The sequence below is a fragment of the Monodon monoceros genome, unplaced genomic scaffold, assembly GCF_005190385.1.
Source record: "Monodon monoceros isolate NGI ecotype Baffin Bay Population unplaced genomic scaffold, NGI_Narwhal_1 Super_Scaffold_9, whole genome shotgun sequence".
Taxonomy (NCBI): domain Eukaryota; kingdom Metazoa; phylum Chordata; class Mammalia; order Artiodactyla; family Monodontidae; genus Monodon; species Monodon monoceros.
Window position 1 is genome coordinate 49,824,029 of NW_021703786.1, and position 24,142 is coordinate 49,848,170.

At 37.1% G+C, this 24,142-nt stretch overlaps 1 protein-coding gene across 1 annotated transcript in view; it reads right to left on the reverse strand.

Annotated features, from left to right (window-relative positions):
* The window catches only part of PAFAH1B1 (platelet activating factor acetylhydrolase 1b regulatory subunit 1), a 74,075-nt gene that overhangs the window by 16,444 nt on the left and 33,489 nt on the right, over positions 1-24,142 (reverse strand). Inside the window, exons 3-5 of the mRNA XM_029210634.1 lie at positions 1,659-1,743; positions 1,278-1,352; positions 204-410 (exon numbers count right to left, since the gene is read on the reverse strand). Of these exons, the coding sequence (XP_029066467.1) occupies positions 204-410; positions 1,278-1,352; positions 1,659-1,743 (367 nt within the window). The remainder of the gene's footprint in view (positions 1-203; positions 411-1,277; positions 1,353-1,658; positions 1,744-24,142) is intronic.

Below are 24,142 nucleotides of genomic sequence, written 5' to 3' on the forward strand. Positions count from 1 at the left end.
GGCAGCTTGTCTCTCAGGAGCTACAATGAAATTTTATTCTGTCTTTTAAGGTTTAGAATCAATCACACAGTTTCAAAGAGGCCCTCCTGTTCCTCTGCACAGGTCCTCATTTCAGGATCTTTTCATTTCTTTCACTCAATTTAACATTAAAGTTGCTTCTAACAATTATCCTATTGTATGTCTTTCAATTTTGAAATCACTACCTTAATTGTAGCATCCTCTGAAGCAGAGACCATAACACTGAACACAGGATGGAAAATGACTCGAGTGACTGGACTCCTATGACCACTCAATGCATATTTTTCTGGTGGACGGGGAATCCATTCTTTTGGGTCTCTTTTTTGACCAAGAGGTCCACCCGACGTAAATTCTTCTTTTGCTTCATTTAGCTTTGATTCTAATTCCATAACCTTAAGAGGAACACATAGTTATGTACAGATAAATTCTGATAAAAATAGTATATTTTTAAAAACCTGCCTTTATTTTGCATTCATATACGCAGAATAAAATTTCAGTAATTTACAAAGCATTTGTCAGATTTAATTGAAAATGATCTATATTAAATATATCACTAAAATCTTAGTGTGACAAAACTAAAAATTGAGAAAAATGCAATACAATTGTGTCTTACCTCCTTAACTCAAAGAAAAATTTGGAAGGTGCCAGGATACAAATTAGAGGAAGAGTAGAGAACCTATCTTGATCCTTTCTAGTTTACATTGTACATGCTAATCAGAATATTCATATTAAAAGCTAACATTACTGAGCATCTGTGTGGCTAGGCACTTTTCTAAGGGCTTTTTATGGATTAACTCATAACAATATTATTCTAATTTTGCCTACTAAAAGTATAAATTTTAGGACCAGAATATTACCTATTGCCTTCACTTTATAGATAAAAATAAAAGGTCAGAGATGAAAATGACTTGTCTAAGAGCACACTTTAGTGCTCTTTCCCCAGCATCATATTGGCTCCATGTGTTCTTCCCATCTAAGTGCATAAATGGGTTCTTCAGTACCAATTCCTTGAAGTCAGGGTTGTGTTAGATTCAACTCAGCCAGTAGCCCTGGTTGCATAAATTACCATTTACCAGCAATGATCTGTATAGGTCATAATGCATAGAAATAATAATGCATAGAAATGTATTTTTATTTGCCTTTTCAAGGTTAAATATAATTATTAATTAATGTAAAAGAATAATTTATGTTATGTTGATATTTTCAGTTTATGTAATACTTTGAATACAACTAACTTAAAAGAAAAAAGACTTAGTTACCTTCTTTTGTAATCTAATAACAGATGTCCATTTTTTTTCCAAAAGACCAGCATATTTCTTATCTAATTCTTCATTCTAGAGAAAAAAAATGAGAACATTAAAAAAAAAAAAAGGCAAAAATACAATAGTTCAAGCCATACAAACCATTCAAACGTTAGGTTCAAACGTTACGAAAAATATCCTGATTATAAAAATAAATAAATAAAAACATCTGATTATACCAAAAAAGGGAGGGGGGAGGGTGAATACTAGGTTTAGTGTCAAGTAAACCACAATAACAAATGACAAGATCTGTGAATAACTCAGGTGACTGTTAACTAGGGATACCTAAGTAAAGTCCACTCATATATACTATGAATAACTGTAAAAAGTCAAACATACCATATCTAATTCAGCTTCCTTTTTAAAAACTGAATATGCTTCTTCATAGCCATTTGAACGAAGATAATCTGCTATAGCTCGATTTCTGAAAGAAAACAAATTCAAATGACTCCTAATAAACTCTCATTTCTATTTTGAAGAAAGAATATTTTATTTAAAAACTCATAAATCTTAAGACACTCTTTTAAGAGTATTACCTTCCAAATCATACAAGTATTTCACAAGAAAAGGAACCCCCCCAAAGCCTCTAAAACAGCTAATCCTGTCATAGTACATCCTTAAGATTATAACACTGTTCTTGAGCTTTCAGTTATGTTTCTAATGTGTTGCTTGCCTCACAAGCTGTAAGATCAAGATGTGGCTTATATAATTAGTTATCACTTTGTGACAGTAATGAAATTTAGTTTTGTAGGGAGAATTGTTCTGATAAAATTACAATTAATAAGTATTTTAATTTTAGAGACAACTTTAAACCATGAGAGTGGGTAAAAAAAAGGCATAAGCTACAAACTTAGTATATTATCATAGAATGAGAAATTAGAGTTAGAAAGAACTTAAAGGTTAGAGAAGCTGAATTAGCAAATGAATTTCATGCTCTCCTTATATTCTTTGAAGGCAAAAATCAGCTACCTGTCTCCTAAGGCAACCTATTCCAGTGTCTCTCAATATTTTTGAGCCTAAGTCCCACTGTGATAGAAATAGTTGTTTCCTTAGTATTGCCTTTAAAACATTTCAAATTTATTTAAATAATTTAAAAGTTTATACATACACAAGGTTAAACAAACTTTAAATATATAAGTATACAATAAAGTGTGGTTTCCACCACTGACCTCCAATATTCCATCCCAGAGGCAACCACTTTACCAGTGTTTTGTGTATTCTTTCAGTGATAATCTACCTATAACTACATATCCTTGCATAGTCTTCTAGAGATAATTAATATGTGTTTTTAAAACAAACTGCAGTACACTACAGATAATGTCTTACACACAATGTCACATAAACTCATTTAATCTCAGCAATCATTCTTTATCAGATGTAAATCTGCCTCTTCAAAAAAAATATTGTATTCCATTACAGAGAGACATATGCTTTTACTACTACAAACAATGCTGCTAGGACTATCCTTGTATAAATGTCAATGCTACTGCCCACCTAATGCTTTAGGAAATAAAACACTCTAGCAGTACTGTAGAATTGGTGGGACTAAGTTTTAATTCAATGGCATGTTAAGAACAAACAACGGAGAAAGATAATATGGAATTCGAGCAAACACTTCATATTCCAGGTAATTATTAGCATACCAAAGACTAAAGTACAATAACTAGGGACTTCCCTAGTGGCGCAGTGGTTAAGAATCTACTTGCCAATGCAGGGGAGACGGGTTCAAGCACTGGTCCAGGAAGACCTCACGTGCCGCGGAGCAACTAAGCCTGTGTGCCACAACTCCTGAGCCTGTGCTCTAGAGCCCGTAAGCCACAACTACTGAAGCCATGTGCCACAACTACTGAAGCACGCGCACCTACAGCCCATGCTCCACAACAAGAGAAGCCACTGCAATGAGAAGCCCGTGCACCGCAATGAAGAATAGCCCCCGCTCACCGCAACTAGAGAAAGCCCGCGCACAGCAACCAAGACCTAATGGAGCCAAAACCAAATAAATAGATAAATAAATTTTTTTTTAAAGTACAATAACTAGTGGAGGGGCCTAATCCCCCAAGTGATGGTATTTGGAAGTGGGGCCTATGTGAGGAGGTCACAAATGGCGTTAATGTCCTTATAGAGAGACTAGGAACCAGGAAGTGAGCCCTCACCAGACACCGAATCTGCCAGTTCCTTGGTCTTGGACTTCCTAGCCTCTGAACTGTGAGAAATAAATCTTTGTTGTTTATAAGCCACCCAGTTTATGATATTTTGTTAGAGCAGTCTAAGAACAGACTAAGACAAAAAAGACATACATTTTTTAGGACATTTTGATAGCTGTTGTCAAACTGCTTCCGAGAGTTGTAACCAGTTTATACTCCTACCAGCAGTTGCAAATGTCATCCCTTTACCACCTTTACTTTTCAAACATTTGGGTTAGCATTTACTGACTTAAAACAAACAGTTGATGCCCTTTGATTCTGCTTATATAGCTTTTAAGAAAGTGTAGACGTTAAATTTTTAAGATTCTGCAATATTTCCAAATTCTATGTGGCCTAACCCAACATCTATATTTTTAAAAAGATGCTGTGTGGTAAATGTGATTAATTAGAAAGATATAGGTAATTCCAAATGTGCATAAAACAGCACCTCAAAAGAGTTGTATGTTACATTTATACTTTTTATAAAATGTTAAATCTAATTTAAAAAACAATATTCACTGTCTCTTTTGATCCTAAAACCATCCTGTAGAAAAGTATATTACCCCTATACTATATAACTGACAGACTGATTTATCCAAAGTCACAAAACTAAGATGAAGTGAAATAATTTAGGATAATAATTCCAATCAACATTCATTAGGTAGGTGGGGAAGAAACCGGCTAAGTAGGTGGAATGCAAAACCTTCCTCCTTTAACTAGAATTGTTCCATTTTCATATACTTCCATATATTGTATTTCTTCATAAGTGTTTTAAAAGTGGATCTATACTGCAATTAAAAAAGCCTGACACTCAAAATTTTTTTATTGAAGTAGAGCTGGTTTACAGTGCTGTGCCAATGTCTGCCGTACAAAGTGACTCAGTTATACACATACACACACACACACACACACACACACACACACATATATATACATACACACACATATATATATATATTCTTTTTTTAAATATCCTTTTCCATTATGGTTTATCCCAGGAGATTGGATATAGTTCCCTGTGCTATATAGTAGAACCTTGTTGTTTATCCATTCTATTTTTAAAAAATTTCTTTCTTTCTTTATTTTCTGGCTGTGTTGGGTTTTCACTGCTGCAGCAAGTGGGGGCTACTCTTCACTGCGGTGCACGTGCTTCTCACTGCGGTGGCTTCTATTGTTGCGGAGCACGGGCTCTAGGCGTGCGGGCTTCAGTAGTTGTGGCACACAGGCTCAGTAGTTGTGGCTCGCAGGCTCTAGAGCGCAGGCTTAGAAGCTGTGGTGCACGGGCTTAGTTGCTCCGCAGCATGTGGGATCTTCCCAGACCAGGGCTCGAATCCATGTCCCCTGCACTGGCAGGCTGATTCTTAACCACTGAGCCACCAGGGAAGTCCTGTTTATCCGTTCTAAACATAATAGTTTGCATCTACCAACCCCAGACTCCCAATCCATCCTTCTCCCTCACCCCACCCCCCGCCGTGGCAACTACAAGCTTGATCTCTATGTCTGTGAGTGTGTTTCTGTTTTGTAGATAGGTTCATTTGTGCCATATTTTAGATTCCACATATAAGTGCTATCATATGGTATTTGTCTTTCTCTTTCTGACTTATTTCACTTAGTTTGATAATCTCTAGTTGCATCCATGTTGCTGCAAATGGCATTATTTCGTTCTTTTTTATGGCTGAGTAGTATTCCATTGTATATATGTACATCTTCTTTATCCATTCATCTGTTGATGGACATTTAGGTTGTTTCCATGTTTTGGCTTTTGTGAATAGTGCTGCTGTGAACACAGGGGTGCGTGTATCTTTTTGAATTATAGTTTTGTCCAGGTATATGCCCAAGAGTAGGATTGCTAGATCATATGGTAATTCTATTTTTAGTTTTTTAAGGAACCTCCATACTGTTTTCCATAGTGGCTGCACCATCTTACATTCCCACCAACAGTGTAGGAGGGTTCCCTTTTCGCCACACCCTCTCCAGCATTTGTTATTTGCAGAGCTTTTAATGATGGGAATTCTGACCAGCCTACACACAAATTCTTGAAACCAAGAATGACTCATACTTTTAACCATTAAGCTTTTGTTTTGGTAACTGACTAGATCTGGGAGATGGGAGAAAATAGTTGATTTACAAGTTTCTGGTAGATGGTAATAACATTTACTTGGACAGGAAACGGGAGAAGAGGAGGAAGGAAAAAAGGGCGGGGCAAGAATATAATTAGTTCAGTTTTAAACCTTTTGACTTGAAGTAGCTATAAGATATTTAAGTAAAGATATATGATACAGGAGGTAAATGAATATACAGGTCAGAAGCTTAAAAGATCGATCTGATGTAAGGAAAGGATTTAGGAAAATTACTAAACAGGTAGTAGTGATTCAAACCATGTAAATGGTGAAAGACACTTTGGATGAAGGTATATAATGGGAAGAAAAAAGGAGACTAGAAAGTAAATGATGGAACCTTGACAGATACCAGTAATTAAGAAGCCATTAGGGAGTGAAGAAGCCTAGTATGAGAATTAAGAGATGTCAGCAAGTCAATGTAGAAGGGAGTTTCAAAGAAATGGAAATGGCTAACAATGACAAAGATTTGAGAGAGGTCAAGTAGAGTCTAAAAAGTGTCCAAACAATCTGGCTACCAAGAGGTCCCTGCTGACTTTAGCAAGTACAGTTCCAGAACTTAAAGTAGCCTCAGTATTCCACTCCACAGTAAGGGTTCAAATGAGCACTCTAAAATACTGGAGTTGGGGAGGAGCAGTGAGATTTGAGAATATCAGGGATGCATTCTCCTTCTATCTAATGAAGGTTAAATGTTAACAGTATTATTTGTTAAGAGTTTAGAAAAAGAGCTATTACATAGCATTAAAATATCATAATACTGAACTACCAAAGAGCAAGTGATATATACAAAAATATGGCAAATAAATTAAAACTGAAGTTTAAGCGAGTATGGTACCATTAGGGGTAGTACAACATACTGATGATGTACAAAGTCTACAACCCAGTCCTAGAAGAGTCTAGTCAATTTTATTTCCACATCAAATATAATTTAGACCTCTTAGTCACACTTCTAACCACAATGTCAGGTGAGTGGTGTTGACAGAGTCAAAAAACTTAAGTCAGGTTCCCATGGCCAGATAACCTTGGCACCACTGCCCGTTACCTCATCACTCAAAATCTAAGCTAACTATCTGACCCAGAGAATGTGGAACCTCTGACTCAGGCAAGGTGTACCACCATCACTTAAAGAAAGAATAAATAAGACTGAAGAATCTTGGTTCTAAAAGCCTAAAAGGTGCTTCTAGAGTTTGCTACTAATTTCAATTGTTGACCTAGAGTTGATTTTCATCAGTTTTATTAGGATGGAAGATTTATCCCCTTGGAAACAAGTGGACATCAAAGCACAAGTTTATAATAATCTCTCAAAGAAACTTCATACACATGAGTTAAATAAATCTACTAAGCCTTAGGAGATGAAGAAAAACAACTATCACTAGAATCAAAGAAAAATTCATGCAGAAGTGCAACATTCTGAGTAGAACCAAAGCCAGTAACCCCATGCAGAATCAGAGAAAATGGTTAAAATCAAAAGAATGAATTGAGATGAAGGACTTTTATGTATGAACAAACAGAATTGGTTAGACAGAGTTTAGGCTTACATATGGAATAGTACCACATTGGATATATTCTACTGCTGTCCTTTGAAATTATTATAGTAACAAATGAGATTGTGTTTGTTTTTCTAAACTATTTCAAGTTTATTAAAATGCAAGGATTATATTCTAAGCATTTTAGCTGACTTCTTACACTCTCTTCATTGTTCTTATATCCCTAGGATAATTTTTGTAGCTGTGGTGTCAGTCATAACATAATATGCCACAGTACCAATCCATACACACCCTCACACTCTTATAAAGGGAGATAAGAGTTTCAAAAGTTTTTCTAAATGCTATGAACTGCTAGTTAAACAAAAACAACTCTAAAAAGATTGGATAGCACCAACAATAGCACCAACAATAAAGGCGGAATACTTCAGGGTCCCCTGCATCTCTTACGAATATAAATTGAAGCAAAGGGTATTACAGAGCATGCGTTACAGGAGACTGAGATGGAAGCTGTTTTTCACAGGTAAAGAAACTGAGGCTCACAGAGCTTAACTGATATTTTTGGCTAATAAATGGTGAAGCTGAGAATCAAAAATTCGGCCTTTTGAAACCAAAATGACAATAACAGTATTTCTTCAAACTGTGTGCTCTATTTTGTTTATTTATTTTTTGTGGTGCGCGGGCCTCTCACTGTTGTGGCCTCTCCCGTTGCGGAGCACAGGCTCCGGACGCGCAGGCTCAGCGGCCATGGCTCACGGGCCCAGCCGCTCCGCAGCATGTGGGATCTTCCCGGACCGGGGCACGAACCCGTGTCCCCTGCATCGGCAGGCGGACTCTCAACCACTGCGCCACCAGGGAAGCCCTAAACTGTGTACTCTAGCATTCTAAGGTTGAATAAAAATGTTCTAGGAATTCTATAAATAGTTAAATTTTATTGTTTATATGAGGAGAAACAAGGTTAAGTCAGTAGCTGACAAACAGATGTTTTCTTACCAGGCCCATCAGAAAAGATACACTGATCTCACATATTCAAGAATGAGGAAAGCAATGGAGTTAATGTGCACTGTTCTAAAAGTCTGCAGTGGCCCAATGACTGTGGGATGTCTGCAGGGTTAGGAGGGCACACCACTAAGATAACGAGAAGACCCAGCAGGATCAAGCATACAAGTTCACACCCCCAGAAGTACATCATCATCTTTAGTGCCCTGTTCCAGAAGACAACCCTCAGAACACCCCAGGCTATGCCATTTTAGACAAACACCAAGATGAACTACATAGTACTGGGGAAGATGTGAATAAAGTTCATTTCAAGTGCAGAGACACTACTGCAGGTCATTCCATAAGCTGCTGCCATAGGATATTAACTAAGTCTTAGACAGGTAGGTAACATGACTTCTTAAATATGCTACAGCCACCCACTGAATCTCTGGGGAAAGGGGAGCACTGATATGATGAGTTCCTGGCCATAGGTCTTACACCTCTCCAACCTTATGGGCCCTGACAAAGGGTTACAATGATCATCCTTCATCATCACACTTGAAGATACTTACCCCAAAAGGGTAGTCCAGGATTCAACTACTACCAGTCTTGGGACAAGTATAAGCACAGCAAGAGGTTACAATGAGACCTTATTCTGGCAGTGATGAAGTAAAGGAAAATAAAATTTGGCTGAGCCAGGGTGAGTGGACCTTTATCATCATTAAGCAAAAGAATATGCGCCTGGTATACTAGCCTGTCAGTTACCATTTCTCTTCAGCAGAGATCTGGGTCTGAGGTGACATCCATCCCTCACTCTCCATACCACAGCAGCAATAAAATGGTATATACCATGTTGGATTTCTTTTAAAAAGGCAAAACCAAAAACATGAACACACAAAAAAAGCATTATTACTTTTCATTCTCATATTTAGACGAAATTTTTTGAGTAATGGAACGACAACAAAGCAGAAGGCACCACTGAACAGTTCAGTTTTGATCCTCCCCCTTGTTTATGTCTTCTTCTTTACTCTTTTAATCTGTTAAGAAAAGTAACCTTACTGGGCTTCCCTGGTGGCGCAGTGGTTGAGAGTCAGCCTGCCAATGCAAGGGACACGGGTTCGTGCCCTGGTCCGGGAAGATCCCACATGCCGTGGAGCGGCTGGGCCCATGAGCCATGCCGCTGAGCCTGCGCGTCCGGAGCCTGTGCTCCGCAACAGGAGAGGCCACAACAGTGAGAGGCCCGCGTACCACCAAAAAAAAAAAAAAAAAAGTAATCTTACAATAACGTAAATGAAGGTGTGATTGTGACATCATTTCACACTAACTGGGCCAGCCTCCCAATTATGTTGTTTCAAATTAGTGATACACATGTGTATTACTGACTGACATTAAAAAGAAGTTGCGGGCTTCCCTGGTGGCACAGTGGTTGAGAGTCCGCCTACCGATGCAGGGGACACAGGTTCGTGCCCCGGTCCGGGAAGATCCCACATGCCGCAGACTGGCTGGGCCCGTAAGCCATGGCCGCTGAGCCTGCGCGTCCAGAGCCTGTGCTCCGCAGCGGGAGAGGCCACAGCAGTGAAAGGCCCGAGTACAGCAAAAAAAAAAAAAAAAAAAAAAAAAAAAAAAGAAAGGTCTTCATTAACATTAAAAAAGATATTTCTTATTCTTTCAACAAAATTCAACACCCATTTATGATAAAAACCCTCCAGAAAGTAGGCATAGAGAGAACTTACCTCAACATAATAAAGGCCATATATGACAAACCCACAGCAAACATCATTCTCAATGGTGAAAAACTGAAACCATTTCCACTAAGATCAGGAACAAGACAAGGTTGCTCACTCTTACCACTATTACTCAACATAGTTTTGGAAGTTTTAGCCACAGCAATCAGAGAAGAAAAAGAAATAAAAGGAATTCAAATTGGAAAAGAAGAAGTAAAGCTGTCACTGTTTACAGATGACATGATTACTATACACAGAGAATCCTAAAGATGCTACCAGAAAACTACTAGAGCTAGTCTATTAGCTCTAAACTAGAGCTAATGAATTTGGTAAAGTAACAGGATACAAAATTAATGCACAGAAATCTCTTGCATTCCTATACACTAATGATGACAAATCTGAAAGAGAAATTAAGGAAACACTCCCATTTACTACTGCAACAAAAAGAATAAAATACCTAGGAATAAACCTACCTAAGGAGACAAAAGACCTGTATGCAGAAAACTATAAGACAGTGACGAAAGAAATTAAAGATGATACAAACAGATGGAGAGATATATACCATGTTCTTGGATTGGAAGAATCAACATTGTAAAAATGACTACACTACCCAAAGCAATCTACAGATTCAACGCAATCCCTATCAAACTACCAATGGCATCACAGAACTAGAACAAAAAATTTCACAATTTGTATGAAAACACAAAAGACCCCGAATAGCCAAAGCAATCTTGAGAAAGAAAAACAGAGCTGGAGGAATCAGGCTCCTGCACTTCAGACACTACTACAAAGCTACAGTAATCAAAACAGTATGGTACTGGCACAAAAACAGAAATATAGATCAATGGAACAGGATAGAAAGCCCAGAGATAAACCCACACACATATGGTCACCTTATCTTTGATAAAGGAGGCAAGAATATACAATGGAGAAAATACTGCCTCTTCTACAAATGGTGCTGGGAAAACTGGGCAGCTACATGTGAAAAAATGAAATTAGAACACTGCCTAACACCATACACAAAAATAAACTCAAAATGGATTAAAGACCTAAATGTAAGGCCAGACACTATAAAACTCTTAGAGGAAAACACAGGCAGAACACTCTATGACATAAATCACAGCAAGATCCTTTTTGACCCACCTCCTAGAGAAATGGAAATAAGAACAAAAATAAACAAAAGGGACCTAATGAAACTTAAAAGCTTTTGCTCAGCAAAGGAAACCATAAACAAGATGAAAAGACAACCCTCAGAATGGGAGAAAATATTTGCAAATGATGCAACTGACAAAGGATTAATTAATCTCCAAAATTTACAAGCAGCTCATGCAGCTCCATATCAAAAAAAACAAACAACCCAATCCAAAAATGGGCAGAAGACCTAAACAGACATTTCTCCAAAGAAGATATACAGACTGCCAACAAACACATGAAAGAATGCTCAACATCACTAATCATTAGAGAAATGCAAATCAAAACTACAATGAGTTTTGCATTAGAGAAATGCAAAACTACAAAAACCTCACACCAGGCAGAAGGGCCATCACCAAAAAATCTACAAACAATAAATGCTGGAGTGGGTGGAGAAAAGGGAACCCTCTTGCACTGTTGGTGGGAATGTAAATCGACACAGCCACTGTGGAGAACAGTATGGAGGTTCCTTAAAAAACTAAAAATAGAAGTACCATATGACCCAGCAGTCCCACTACTGGGCATATACCCTGAGAAAACCATAATTCAAAAAGAGTCATGTACCACAATGTTCACTGCAGCTCTATTTACAATAGCCAGGACATGGAAGCAACCTAAGCGTCCATTGACAGATGAATGGATAAAGAAGATGTGGCACATATATACAATGGAATATTACTCAGCCATAAAAAGAAACAAAATTGAGTTATTTGTAGTGAGGTGAATGGACCTAGAGTTTGTCATACAGAGTGAAGTAAGTCAGAAAGAGAAAAACAAATACCGTATGCTAACACATATGTATGGAATCTAAAAAAAAAACAAAAGGTTCTGAAGAACCTAGGGGCAGGACAGGAATAATGACACAGACGTAGAGAATGGACTTGAGGACACCGGGAGGGGGAAGGGTAAGCTGGGACGAAGTGAGAGAGTGGCATGGACTTATATATACTATCAAATGTAAAATAGATAGCTACTGGGAAGTAGCTGCATAGCACAGGAGATCAGCTCGGTGCTTTGTGACCACCTAGAGGGGTGGGATAGGGAGGGTGGAAGGGAGACGCAAGAGGGAGGAGATATGGGGATATATGTATATGTATAGCTGATTCACTTTGTTATAAAGTAGAAACTAACACACCATTGTAAAGCAACTATACTCCAATAAAGATGTTAAAAAAAAAAAAAAGCTCAAACTCCAAAAACAAAAAAAGACATCTCTTATTAATATTTTAGAGATTTCCCTGGTGGTCAAGCAGTTAAGACTCCACGCTCCCAATGCAGGGGGCCCGGGTTTGATCCCTGGTCAGGGAACGAGATCCCGCTTGCCTGCTGCAACTAAGAGTCCACATGCTGCAACTAAAGATCCTGCATGCCTCAACTAAAGACCTGGCCCAGCCAAATAAATAAATATTTTAAAAAATGTATTTTAAAAAGAAACCCCTTAAACCTTCAACCAACAAATGTTATAGTTAATGGTAAAGCACTAGAAATATTTGCATTAAAGTTGAGAACAAGAAAAGCATGCTAATAATCACTTTTACTTAAAATTGCTCAAAAGTGATCTATCTAAATAATAGATATAAAAATGGAAATGAGATTAAGATATGAGAAAAATGGCTGAAAGACAGGACAAAACAGATTATGAAGGACATGCAAGGCAAGAAAAGGTAGTTTAGTTTAAGTGATATTTTTAAGACTTACTTATCAGAAGCATATAGGAAGATTAGATGGGATACTAACTAAATAAAGGAAGAGCATCATAAGTTAGCCAAGCCCTAAAGCATGAAAGTAAAAAGTAAAGATCCCTTAAAATCAAGTCATAGTCACAACAAGCATCCTCACAATTACCTGGCTAAATACAAGTTCCATTTGCTGACGGAGCATAATTTTAATTCTGCACTGAACAGCAAGATGGTCAATGATCTACAATACAGCTAATAATGGATTTGTATTTTTACAACTGGTATGGGTCAAGTGGTTGTCATTCCAGTGCTGCCTGATGAATCATTCACTTGTCCCTGGTCTCCTTTTCGCACACTCAAATACCTAATTGCATCCCACCTTTCAGTTGACCTTCAATCTCACATAGACAATAGGAGCCACTCAGCATATAATTTTCTCAACTTCCTTAATAGTATTGGTGGCACTGCCTTCCTCTCTTTTACAGTATGACTTCTCTTCTAATACAATCCTCTAGAATACAATAAAAAATTTCAGTGAAATGAAATGTCATATGACACAATAAAAGCTTTGTATGAGTTCTATAGAAAAATCAACAATTTTGAAATTGATGACCACATCTTTACTATCTTTAGAGATGCCTACATTTCACTCTTCCCTACAAATGTCAAAATATAGTTTTTGAAACATTCAGCAATTTTATAATTTTGGTTTAATTTCACAAATGAAGTATGTGTTTTTGTTTACTAGGTTATTGTTTTGACAAGTCTAACATTAACAACAGGAGAAAATACCAGTACTCCTAAATTATAGTTAAGTCATTATTTGTTATCTGGAATGATGAGAATATGATGCATTCTGCTGAATGAAATATTTCAATTAAAAACTTACAAAGAATAAAAAGATTAAATATAACACAAACTGAGAATATTTTAATCTTCCTTTGAAGACTCAGAAGGCATCATACTCTTTCACCCCAAGGAAATATGGTTACAGGTTTCATTATTATCAACCTTTTAAAGTTTAAAAAGCAGCAGAACCTCAAAACATAAGCCAGATGAAAGCAATATATTAAGAAGTTTATGTTTAAATATATACTTATTTTTATAGTCAAAGAAAATACATAGCTTTTTAAAATAAAAATTTGAAACTGAGAGGATATGAATTAGTTACAGTCTCATTTCAGTCCCAGCACCCAATTCATGTATTTTACTTTTCTTACTCAGTGTTAGGAAGATTCTAATTCACAGAGGTAGTAGTGTACTCCCATGTACAATTTTAAGTGTGTAGGGAAGTACAGATCTTTACTTTTTTTTAAAGGCCAGGACAGAACCACTCTTTAATAGATACTAAATATATACAATGTTCAAATGTATGCAAAAGAGAAACTTGAACACCTCAACTAACTGAAGAGGTTAGTTTTTTAAAGCAAAACACAGCTTAAAAATATATTATAGTAACAAAAAGACATGAAGGAAACTTAAATGCACATTGCTAAGTCAAAGAAGTCATTCTGAAAAGCCTCATACCACGTGATTTCAACTTTTGGAAATGGCAAAACTACAGAGACAGTAAAAAGATCAGTGGTTGCCAGGGGTTTTGGAGAGAGGAAGGAGGGACGATGCAAGCACAGGGGATTTTTAGAGCAGTGAAGCTGTCTACAGGTAAAGCAGGATTTAAGAGAAGGGTAAAGAGAATTAGCTTTACACAAGCCAGCCAGAATTAGCTAACAGAGACAAAATAAATTATCCAAAAAAGCCTTGAGATCACTTGAGGAAGATTAGCTCACCTGGGAAGGTCGTGGAAAGCTGAGGTAAAACGCCCCAAGGGCAAAGGACTGTACTAATATGGTAGAAAGGTGTACTAAGACAGCACACTCAATTTCAAGCTATGCCAGCTTTGTCTCACTTTTTCCCACGAACAGAACTGCCCTCAAAAATGCCACAAAGGACCCGTGCAAACTTTTTTAAGAGGAGAAGAGGAAAAGTAGCAAAGCAAGTAAAATAGAGAGAAAAGCATGCTTTAGAGAGGAAGAATAACCCCTGGAAGCAGCAGAAAATTATAGATGAACACTCTATACCTTCAAAAAAAATCTAAGGTAACATAAAACTAAAAATAAATCAAAACAAAAGGAATCCAAAAAGACATAATACGATATAACCAAATACTGATATAATAAGAGCAAATGTTCTTAAAATAAAGAATATCCAAAACCTACCTTGGTGAACATGAAGATAAGTGAACAAATACTATGGATACCCTAGGCAGAAAAGCAAGGAGAAACAGGCTGACTTAAAGCTTCTCCATTGCAACCTATAATGCCAGAGAAATACCTAAAGCTTCTCCATTGCAACCTATAATGCCAGAGAATATTAATTATCTATAGTTTTTTTGTTTAAAAGAAAATCCATTAAATTTTTATTTTATTTACACAAAAAGTAAATATATTTGCTTTCTAAAATACTGAAACAATACTGTCAGAAATCTTCGTTCTACCTTTATCCAATTTCATTCTTCTCTTCAGAGGTAACCACTGTTAACAGTTTAGTGTATATCCTTTCAGGCCTTTATCTGTGCATCTACACAGATATAGGCACAAAAGAAATGCACAGTTGTGTGTGTGGGTGTTTAACAGAAACGTATCATATCATCTTATTTAACAACCAGATTATTTGACTGAACAATAGATTTTACACCTCTTTATGTGTAGATACACATAAATATACCACATTTTTAAGCTGATATACAGTATCCCATAGAATGGATGTACTATATTTAACATACCCCTAATGATAGACCGTTTTAGGTTGTTACCAGTTCCTTACCACTGAAAACAATGCAATAAACATACATAATTTTACACAGCTATCCATACAGAAATATTTGCATATGTGCTAAAAAGAGCTCTTTATAAAGAAAACTGTTAGATCAAAGAACATATTTTAAAAGATACTGTCAAACTGACCTTTAAAGAAATTATAACAATGTATACATCCAGCCGGTACCTGAGAGAAACCATTTCCCTTCACCCTTGCTAGCCAAGGTTATCATCATTTTCATTTTGGACAATTGTTTAAAGAACAAACTGTATCTTGTTTTGTTTACAGATGTTAAATACTATGTCACATGTTTACTGGCCAATTTTAAAATTTGTTTTGTTTGTGAATGGCCTTAGTAATATTTTTTCTTTTTTCTACTGGTTGTTTGTGATAATTTTTTAATCAATTTTTAGGACTTCTTTATATACTCTAGATGCCATTCCGTTGTTATATGTGTTGCAGATATTTTCCACAGCAGGTCGCTTGTATTTTAATTTTGTTTTAGGTCTTTCTTCTTATAAAAATTTTATAATTCGATATAGTCAGATTTACCACTTCTTTTGTTTTCCACATTTGGTATCTTTAGGAAGTCTTTTCCTACCAAAAGGCTGTATTTTCTTCTACCATTTCTATACCACAATTATTTATTTATTTATTTATTTATTTATGGCTGCATTGTGTCTTCGTTGCTGTGCGCAGACTTTCTCTAGTTGCAGCAAGCTGGGACTACTCTTCGTTGCGGTGCACGGACTTCTCATTGCAGTGGCTTCTCTTGTTGCAGAGCACGGGCTTCAGTAGTTGTGGCATGCAGGCTCAGCAGTTGTGGCTCACAGGCTCTAGAGTGCAGGCTTAGTAGTTGTGGCACATGGCCTTAGTTGCTCCATGGAATGTGGGATCTTCCCAGACCAGGGTTTGAACCCCTGTCCCCTGCATTGGCAGGCGGATTCTCGACCACTGTGCCACCAGGTAAGTCCTCTACACTGTAATTTTTATGTGTTTAACAACATTTGGGCTTTTACTTCATCTGAATTCAAGTTTATCTTAACAATGTGCTGTACTAACACTATTTGCTGAACAGTACATCTTTTCTCTATTGATGTGAAAAGGCACTTTTACCATACGCTTAATTTCTATGGATAAATGGGCCTGTCTCTGAACTTTATCTGTCCCCTTAACCTATTTGCCTAGTCCACAAATATTTTACTTACCACCTTTGTATTAATGTTCGGATATCTGGTACAATTAGTTGCTTTCTCATTAATCCTTTATAATTTTTTCATAACCATTTTTCTCTTCCAGATGACTTTTCAAATCAAGCTGGTCAAGTTCATGAAAAATTCTGTTTGGATTTTGATTGGGATTCTATTTAATTTTATTAATAATATGAAAGTTCTGACACCTTCCCATTGTTCACATTTTTCACTAGAAACAGGGCAAAGTAATCTTTTCTACTATATTACCTGATAATAAAAACAATTTATTTTTGAATGCCATCTTGTTTATGGCCACCATACTAAACCCAACCATTCTATAGTTGATTCTGTTGGATTTCCTACGTAGATGCTATCACCTACAAATATATTTGGTCTCTTCCTTTCCTGTAGTTTTATCTAATTCTTTTTGTTGCCTCACTGCATTGCCTAGAATCTCAAATAAAGTTTAAATGGTAGCAGGAACGTAGGAATTCTGAACTTCTTCTAGACTTTAATGGAAATGCACTTGATATTTCTAATATTTGCTGTAAATTTCTGGCAACAAGCCTTAATCACGTTAAGAAAATATCCTATTCCTTATTTTCTCAGAAACTTCTAACAATCAGGATTATTAAAAATACTATTTCTGTATTTCCTGGATTGATCACATTTTTTTCTCCTATTTATTAATATAGTAATTACACTAACAGGTTTCTAAATACTGAAAAATCTTTGCATTCCTGGGATAAATCATACTTGGCCATGATTAACTTTTCTCATATGCTACTGGATTCAGTTGTTATATTATTTAGTATCTTTATATCTGAGTTCACGTAAAAAATTAGTGTGTAATGTTCGCTGTTATTTTCCTTTTGCCTAGTGTCGCTATCAGGGTTATTCTATCTACCCTTACAAAATGAGCTCCTAAGTTTTCCACCTTTTTCTGTGTTCTGGAATAGACAACATAATCTGGGAAGTTATTGGTCCTTAAAGACTTGACAGAAAGTCTAGGCTTGAAAATCGTCTGGACTTGATATCTGTAACTATTTTTACCATTTCCTCTACAGTCAATTATCTATTCAAGTTTTCCACCTCTTCCTGAACAAATTTTATCATATATATTTTCCTAGAAAATCACTCAGGTCATTTAGATTTTCAAATCTAATAGGATAGAACATTCTCATAATTTTGAAAATCCCCTGAGTTCATTTTATGCTGCCTTTTTCATTACTATATTGTTCATTTGTGTCTTTTTTCTTTCAGTTTTGTCTATTTTTTAAAAAACCTTTTCATATTTACATACTCTGTAACATCCTTTTTTTAGACTTTATTTTTTAGAACAGTTTTAGATTTACAGAAACAAATTGAGTAGGTAGTGCAGCATTCCCATATTCTCCAAGCCCCACTGCAATTTCCCCTACTATCAATTTTTTAAATTAATTTTTGGCTGCGTTGGGTCTTTGTTGCCGTGCACAGGCATTCTTTAGTTGTGGTGAGTGGGGGCTGCTCTTCGTTGCGGCGCGCAGGCTTCTCGTTGCGGTGGCTTCTCTTGTTGCGGAGCACGGGCTCTAGGCATGTGGGCTTCAGTAGTTGTGGCTCGCAGGCTCTAGAGTGCAGGCTCAGTAGTTGTGGCGCACGGGCTTAGTTGCTCCGCAGCATGTGGGATACTTTCTGGACCAGGGCTCGAACCCGTGTCCCCTGCATTGGCAGGTGGATTCTTAACCACTGTGCAACCAGGGAAGCCCCAGTTTTGTCTATTTTTAAAGCTAGTTTTTAATTTTACCAAACAAGTTACCAAGTTATATTTTCTATTTCATTAATTTCTGCTCTTATTATTAATTCCTTCCCTCTGCTTCCTTTAACCTTATTTTCCTTTTTTCTTGAATTGAATGTTCATTTCTCATCTTTGTTTTTTTTTTCTTAAGAGTAAAGACCATCTAATTTTCTGTATGCTATGTAGGCTATATCCCTGAGGTGAGTACCCTCACTATTACTGATTTCTTCACTTCCTAAGTTTTATTTTTCTCTCTTTATTCCACAGTTATTTAGAAGTATATTTTTAAATGTTCACATGAATAGATTTCTCTTTTCTCTCCTTTTGCTATTAATTTATATTTTTATTGCATTATGGTCAGCAAATGAGCCCTACGTGATTTCTGCTTTTTTGGAATTTGAGATTTTCTTTGCAGTCTAATGCATGGCAATTTTTTTTCCTTAATATTTATAACTCTGTTTGGGAAAAATGTGTAATCTAAAAATTGTTCACTTTTCATTTGTCATTCATTTTGGGAGCAAGAAAAAATTAGTCTCTAGCATGCAAAGACCCACAGAGGTCTATTTATGAGTCCATCTTCAAAAAGGTACATAATGACAAAATCTACCCAACAATAGAGGAATCAAAATAAGAATACAGGGGCTTCCCTGGTGGCGCAGTGGTTGAGAGTCCGCCTGCCGATGCAAGGAACACGGGTTCATGCCCCGGTCCGGGAAGATCCCACATGCCGCGGAGCAGCTAGGCCCGTGAGCCATGGCCGCTGAGCCTGCGCGTCCGGAGCCTGTGCTCCGTAATGGGAGAGGCCACAACAGTGAGAGGCCCGCGTACCGCAAAAAAAAAAAAAAAAGAATACAAGAATGGTCCAAACTCATCAAATTGTACACATTAAATACGTACAGTTACTTGTATATCAACTATACTTCATTACAGCTGTTAAAAAATACAAGAATGGGAAAGTTGTGGCACAAAGGAACTAGGGGTGAACATCAAATCAAACAGTACAAATATTATCAACCAGAACAACATATAAGTAACAGACTTCCTTCATCTTTCATAGGGGGAAATCAATGTGTAAAATTTGATTAAAAAAAACAATAGAGGGCTTCCCTGGTGGCGCAGTGGTTGAGAGTCCGCCTGCCGATGCAGGGGACGCGGGTTCATGCCCCGGTCCGGGAAGATCCCACGTGCCGTGGAGGGGCTGGGCCCGTGAGCCATGGCTGCTGAGCCTGCGCGTCCGGAGCCTGTGCCCCGCGGAAGGAGAGGCCACAACAGTGAGAGGCCCACATATCGCGAAAAAAAAAAAAAAAATAGAGGTATAAGTTTATTTTGCTATAAGTAGCTATTAGATGAACTAACAACAGATAGTACCATTTCCAAACTCAAAGAAAGGGTGACAAAAAGTATTAAAAACAGGTTGTAAAGTATAATTCTATCTTATAACTCTTAAGGAAAAACAGATGTTCATGTAATTTTTGTAAAAACATGAAAATATGTGAAAAAATTATAATATACAGAGGTGATGGTGGACACTTCTGGAAAGTGGGACTGAGAAAGTAGGGGGTTATGTTTACTTTTGACATATATTAGTTTTGGTAATGGAATTTTGTTTAATGAATAGTGAACTTAAAGTCAGAAAACTGTCTCTATTAGTGTCATAAAATTGGATAATTTTAATTTCTCCCATCCTTGATTTATCTATAAAATAAAGATGTTTGTCATATCCACAAAAATGTTTTCATGTTATTATTCATGTTTATATGCCCTAGAGTAGTAAGAACACAGAAGGCAGGCAATACACATTTGCTGAGCTGAATCACAAATTACCTGTTTCAAGTTTGTTAAAATTAATTTCATTTCTTTTCCAAAAACACCTCAAAGAATTTTATAGCCTAACTGCTATCCAACCTTCAGAAATGCTAAAATGTTACAAAGGCTAACAGAGGTGCCAAAAAATATCCTACTTGTAAGAGGTACATAAACATTTGTTTCTTGCTATCATAGTAAATATATGTTCACATCATTTTCAAAAACAGGAGAAAAAGCAAATCCCTTCATTTTATTTCCTTACTAAAAATTGGAAGACACTAAATCTACTTCCCAAATTTACATTTAGATCTGTAAGACAATTTTTTTTTGCTTGATGAGCACTTTTAAGTCAATTCTTATCTCAAATTCTATAAAAACTTGGCCACCTGAAATTAGGTTCTCTCCTTCTCAACTGATTTTTAGCCAAATTACAAGCTCTATTCTTGGGCCTTCCCCGGTGGCGCAGTGGTTAAGAATTCACCTGCCAATGCAGGGGACATGGGTTCGAGCCCTGGTCCGGGAAGATCCCACATGCCGCGGAGCAACTAAGCCCATGCGCCACAACTACTGAGCCTGCGCTCTAGAGCCTGTGAGCCACAACTACTGAAGCCCGCGGGCCTACCACAACAAGAGAAGCCATCACAATGAGAAGCCCGCGCACTGCAACAAAGAGTAGCCCCCGCTCGCGGCAACTAGAGAAAGCCCGTGTGCAGCAACAAAGACCCAACGCAGCCAAAAATAAATAAATAAATAAATATATATATATATATACACACACACACACACATATATATATAAGCTCTATTCTTGGCCATGTTTAAATATTCATCCTGATTATGAGGGTAATACTCATGACTTGCAGTCAGCTCACACAGGTATCTAGAAGAAAAGGATCTGAAGTGACTTAGAAACAAGAATGATTAAAAACCAGACATGCCTTCAATAATATAAAAGTACATTTGTAGGCTTATAAAAGTACATTTGCAGGCTTCCCTGGTGGTGCAGTGGTTAAGAATCCACCTGCCAACACAGGGCACACGGGTCCAAGCCCTGGTCTAGGAAGATCCCACATGCCGCGGAGCAACTAAGCCTGTGTGCCACAACTACTGAGCCTGTGCTCTAGAGCCTGTGAGCCACAACTACTGAAGCCCGCATGCCACAACTACTAAGCCTGCACACCTAGAGCCCGTGCTCTGCAACAAGAGAAGCCATCGCAATTAAGTCCATGTACCGCAAGGAAGAGTACCCCCAGCTCGCTGCAACTAGAGAAGATGGGAAGGGGACGTGATGCAAAACACAGAAACTGAAACACTAGAACACATGAACCCAACTGTATTTCAAATGAATGATATAACTACATGAAGAGTGAAGAAAAAACAGTACAAAACAAATCCACGTAACTTACAAACACAGTATTTGATTATATACTCTCAGTCTTGGGCAGGATGGATGGGGGGATAATTGCATACAAACTCTGGACCCTTTCCAGGAGATTTGTTTTTTGTAGTAGTATGAGCGTAATAATTCTAAAACTATTTTGGAAGTATGACAGCCCTCCTAGAGGACAGTGGCAACATCTAGAGATATTTTTGGTTGTAGCACCTAGTGGGTAGAAGCTAGGGATGTTGCTAAACAACCAAGAGCGTACAGGACAGCCCCCACAGCAAAGAATTATTCGGCGGAAAACGTCAACTGTGCAAAGACTGAGAAACTTTAGTACACATATGAGCTAGGGGGTCTGTATATGTGTTAATACATACATGTATGTCCTAGTTCTGTCTACTTAAAGGGCCCAGAAGCAAAGACATCCCAGTAGTAATGAGTATACTTAGTGCCCATATCTTGGTCTCAAATACCATTCCCCACTAAGAGGAACCAGGGCTTTCTAGAGCAACGGCTGATTCTAAGGTTAAGACAGGATAGGTAAACAATAAGCTTGGAATATCCTGTTATCCTAGAAAGTAAGGAGGTGCTCACAAAAAATGACAGGGGCATAGATAAGAGCCAACTGAAGAGGCTCCTATGGGACAATCTGGGACAATTCAAGCACCAAAACAGTACAATAGTAAAGAATGATAACTGAAAATATAAGAGCCCATGAGTTAATACCAACAATGAAAAGAGAAGGATATAAAAAGGAGAAAAAGAAGGTCCACTGATTACAGTAAAATGCCGAGTGCTAACAAATACAGAATGAGTAGTGGGGTTAGAAAATCATCACTTTGCCACCACTGTAGTATAGAATCATTCAAGCAAGAATCATCAATGGATGTTAAATCTAGGAGAGAAATTATCGACAGGAAAGAAAAATGTTTGCATGATCTTAAAATATCTCCCCACTTATCTGCTGAAAAGGAAATAAAAGCAACTATATAGTGGAGACATCAGACATTTAGACTGAGTGATCAAAATTAACATCATCATTGAGGGACAAATGGACATTCTGTGTCCCTAAATATGATATCCTGAAAAGAATACAAAATTATTTATGTAGTATTCTGTCCAAGAATGCATAAACTGGATCTAATCATGAGGAAACAGACGAACATAAAATGAGAAATACTCTATTAAAAAAAAAAAAAAGACTCACAAATAACAAACGCTGGCAAGAAAAGAGAACCCTCATACACTGTTGGTGGGAATGTAAATTGGTGCAGCCACTGTGGAAAAAGGTAAGGAGGTTTCTCAAAAAACTAAAAATAGAGCTACCTTATGACCCAGCAATTCTACTCCTGTGTACATATTGAAAGAAACAAAAACAGTAATTTGAAAAGATACATGCACCCCAATGTTCACAGCAGCATTACTTACAATTGCCAAAGTATGGAAGCAACCTAAGTGTCCGCCAACAGATGAATGGGTAAAGAAGATGTGATATATATACAATGGAATACTACTCAGTCAAAAAAAAGAAAGAAAATCTTGCCATTTGCAGCAACGTGGATGGACTTGGAGGGCATTATGCTAAGTGACCTAAGCCAGATAGAGAAAGACAAATACTGTATGATATCACTGATATGTGGAATCTAAAAAAAATACAACAAACTAGTGGATAAAACAAAAAAGAAGCAGACTCACAGATATAGAGAACAAGCCAGTGGTTAGTTACCAGTGGGGTGACGGAAGTGGGGAAGGGGCAACTTAGGAGTAGGGAGGAAAAAAGGGTTACTATGGGATTATATAAAATCATGTGTGAAGCTTCTGAAAATTGTAAAGCACTATAGAATTTAAAGAATCTTTCATTCAATAAAAAGAATTTTTTAAGACTATTCAAAAATATTAATGTCATAAAAAACAAAGAAATGTTGAGGAAATGTTCCAGGTTAAATGAGACTAAAGTGACATGACAACTAAATATACCTAATCCTAGACTGGATGGTGTACCAGAGAGGGGGAAAAAATGCTATAAAGGACATTATTGGCCCAATTAACAAAATTGATGTAGATTAAATAAAAAGTATTGTGATGATGTTATATTTTACTGAAATTGCTAACTGTACTGTGGTTTTATAAAAAAATATAGTTATTCTTAGGAACCGCACAATGAAGTACCTGGGGGAAAGGTCGTTCATGAATGCAACTTACTCTCAAATGGTTTTAAAAAAAATACTGTGGAGTGAAGTAAGTCAGAAAGAGAAAAACAAATATCGTATATTAACTCATATGTGTGGAAGCTAGAAAAATGGTACAGATGAACCTATACCCAGGGAAGGAATAGAGACGCAGATGTAGAGAACGGACATGTGGACATGGGTGGGGGGAAGGGGAGGGTGGGACGAATTGGGAGATTAGGATTGACATATATATACTACCATGTATAAAATAGATAGCTAGTGGGAACCTGCTGTATATAGCACAGGGAGCTCAGCTCGGTGCT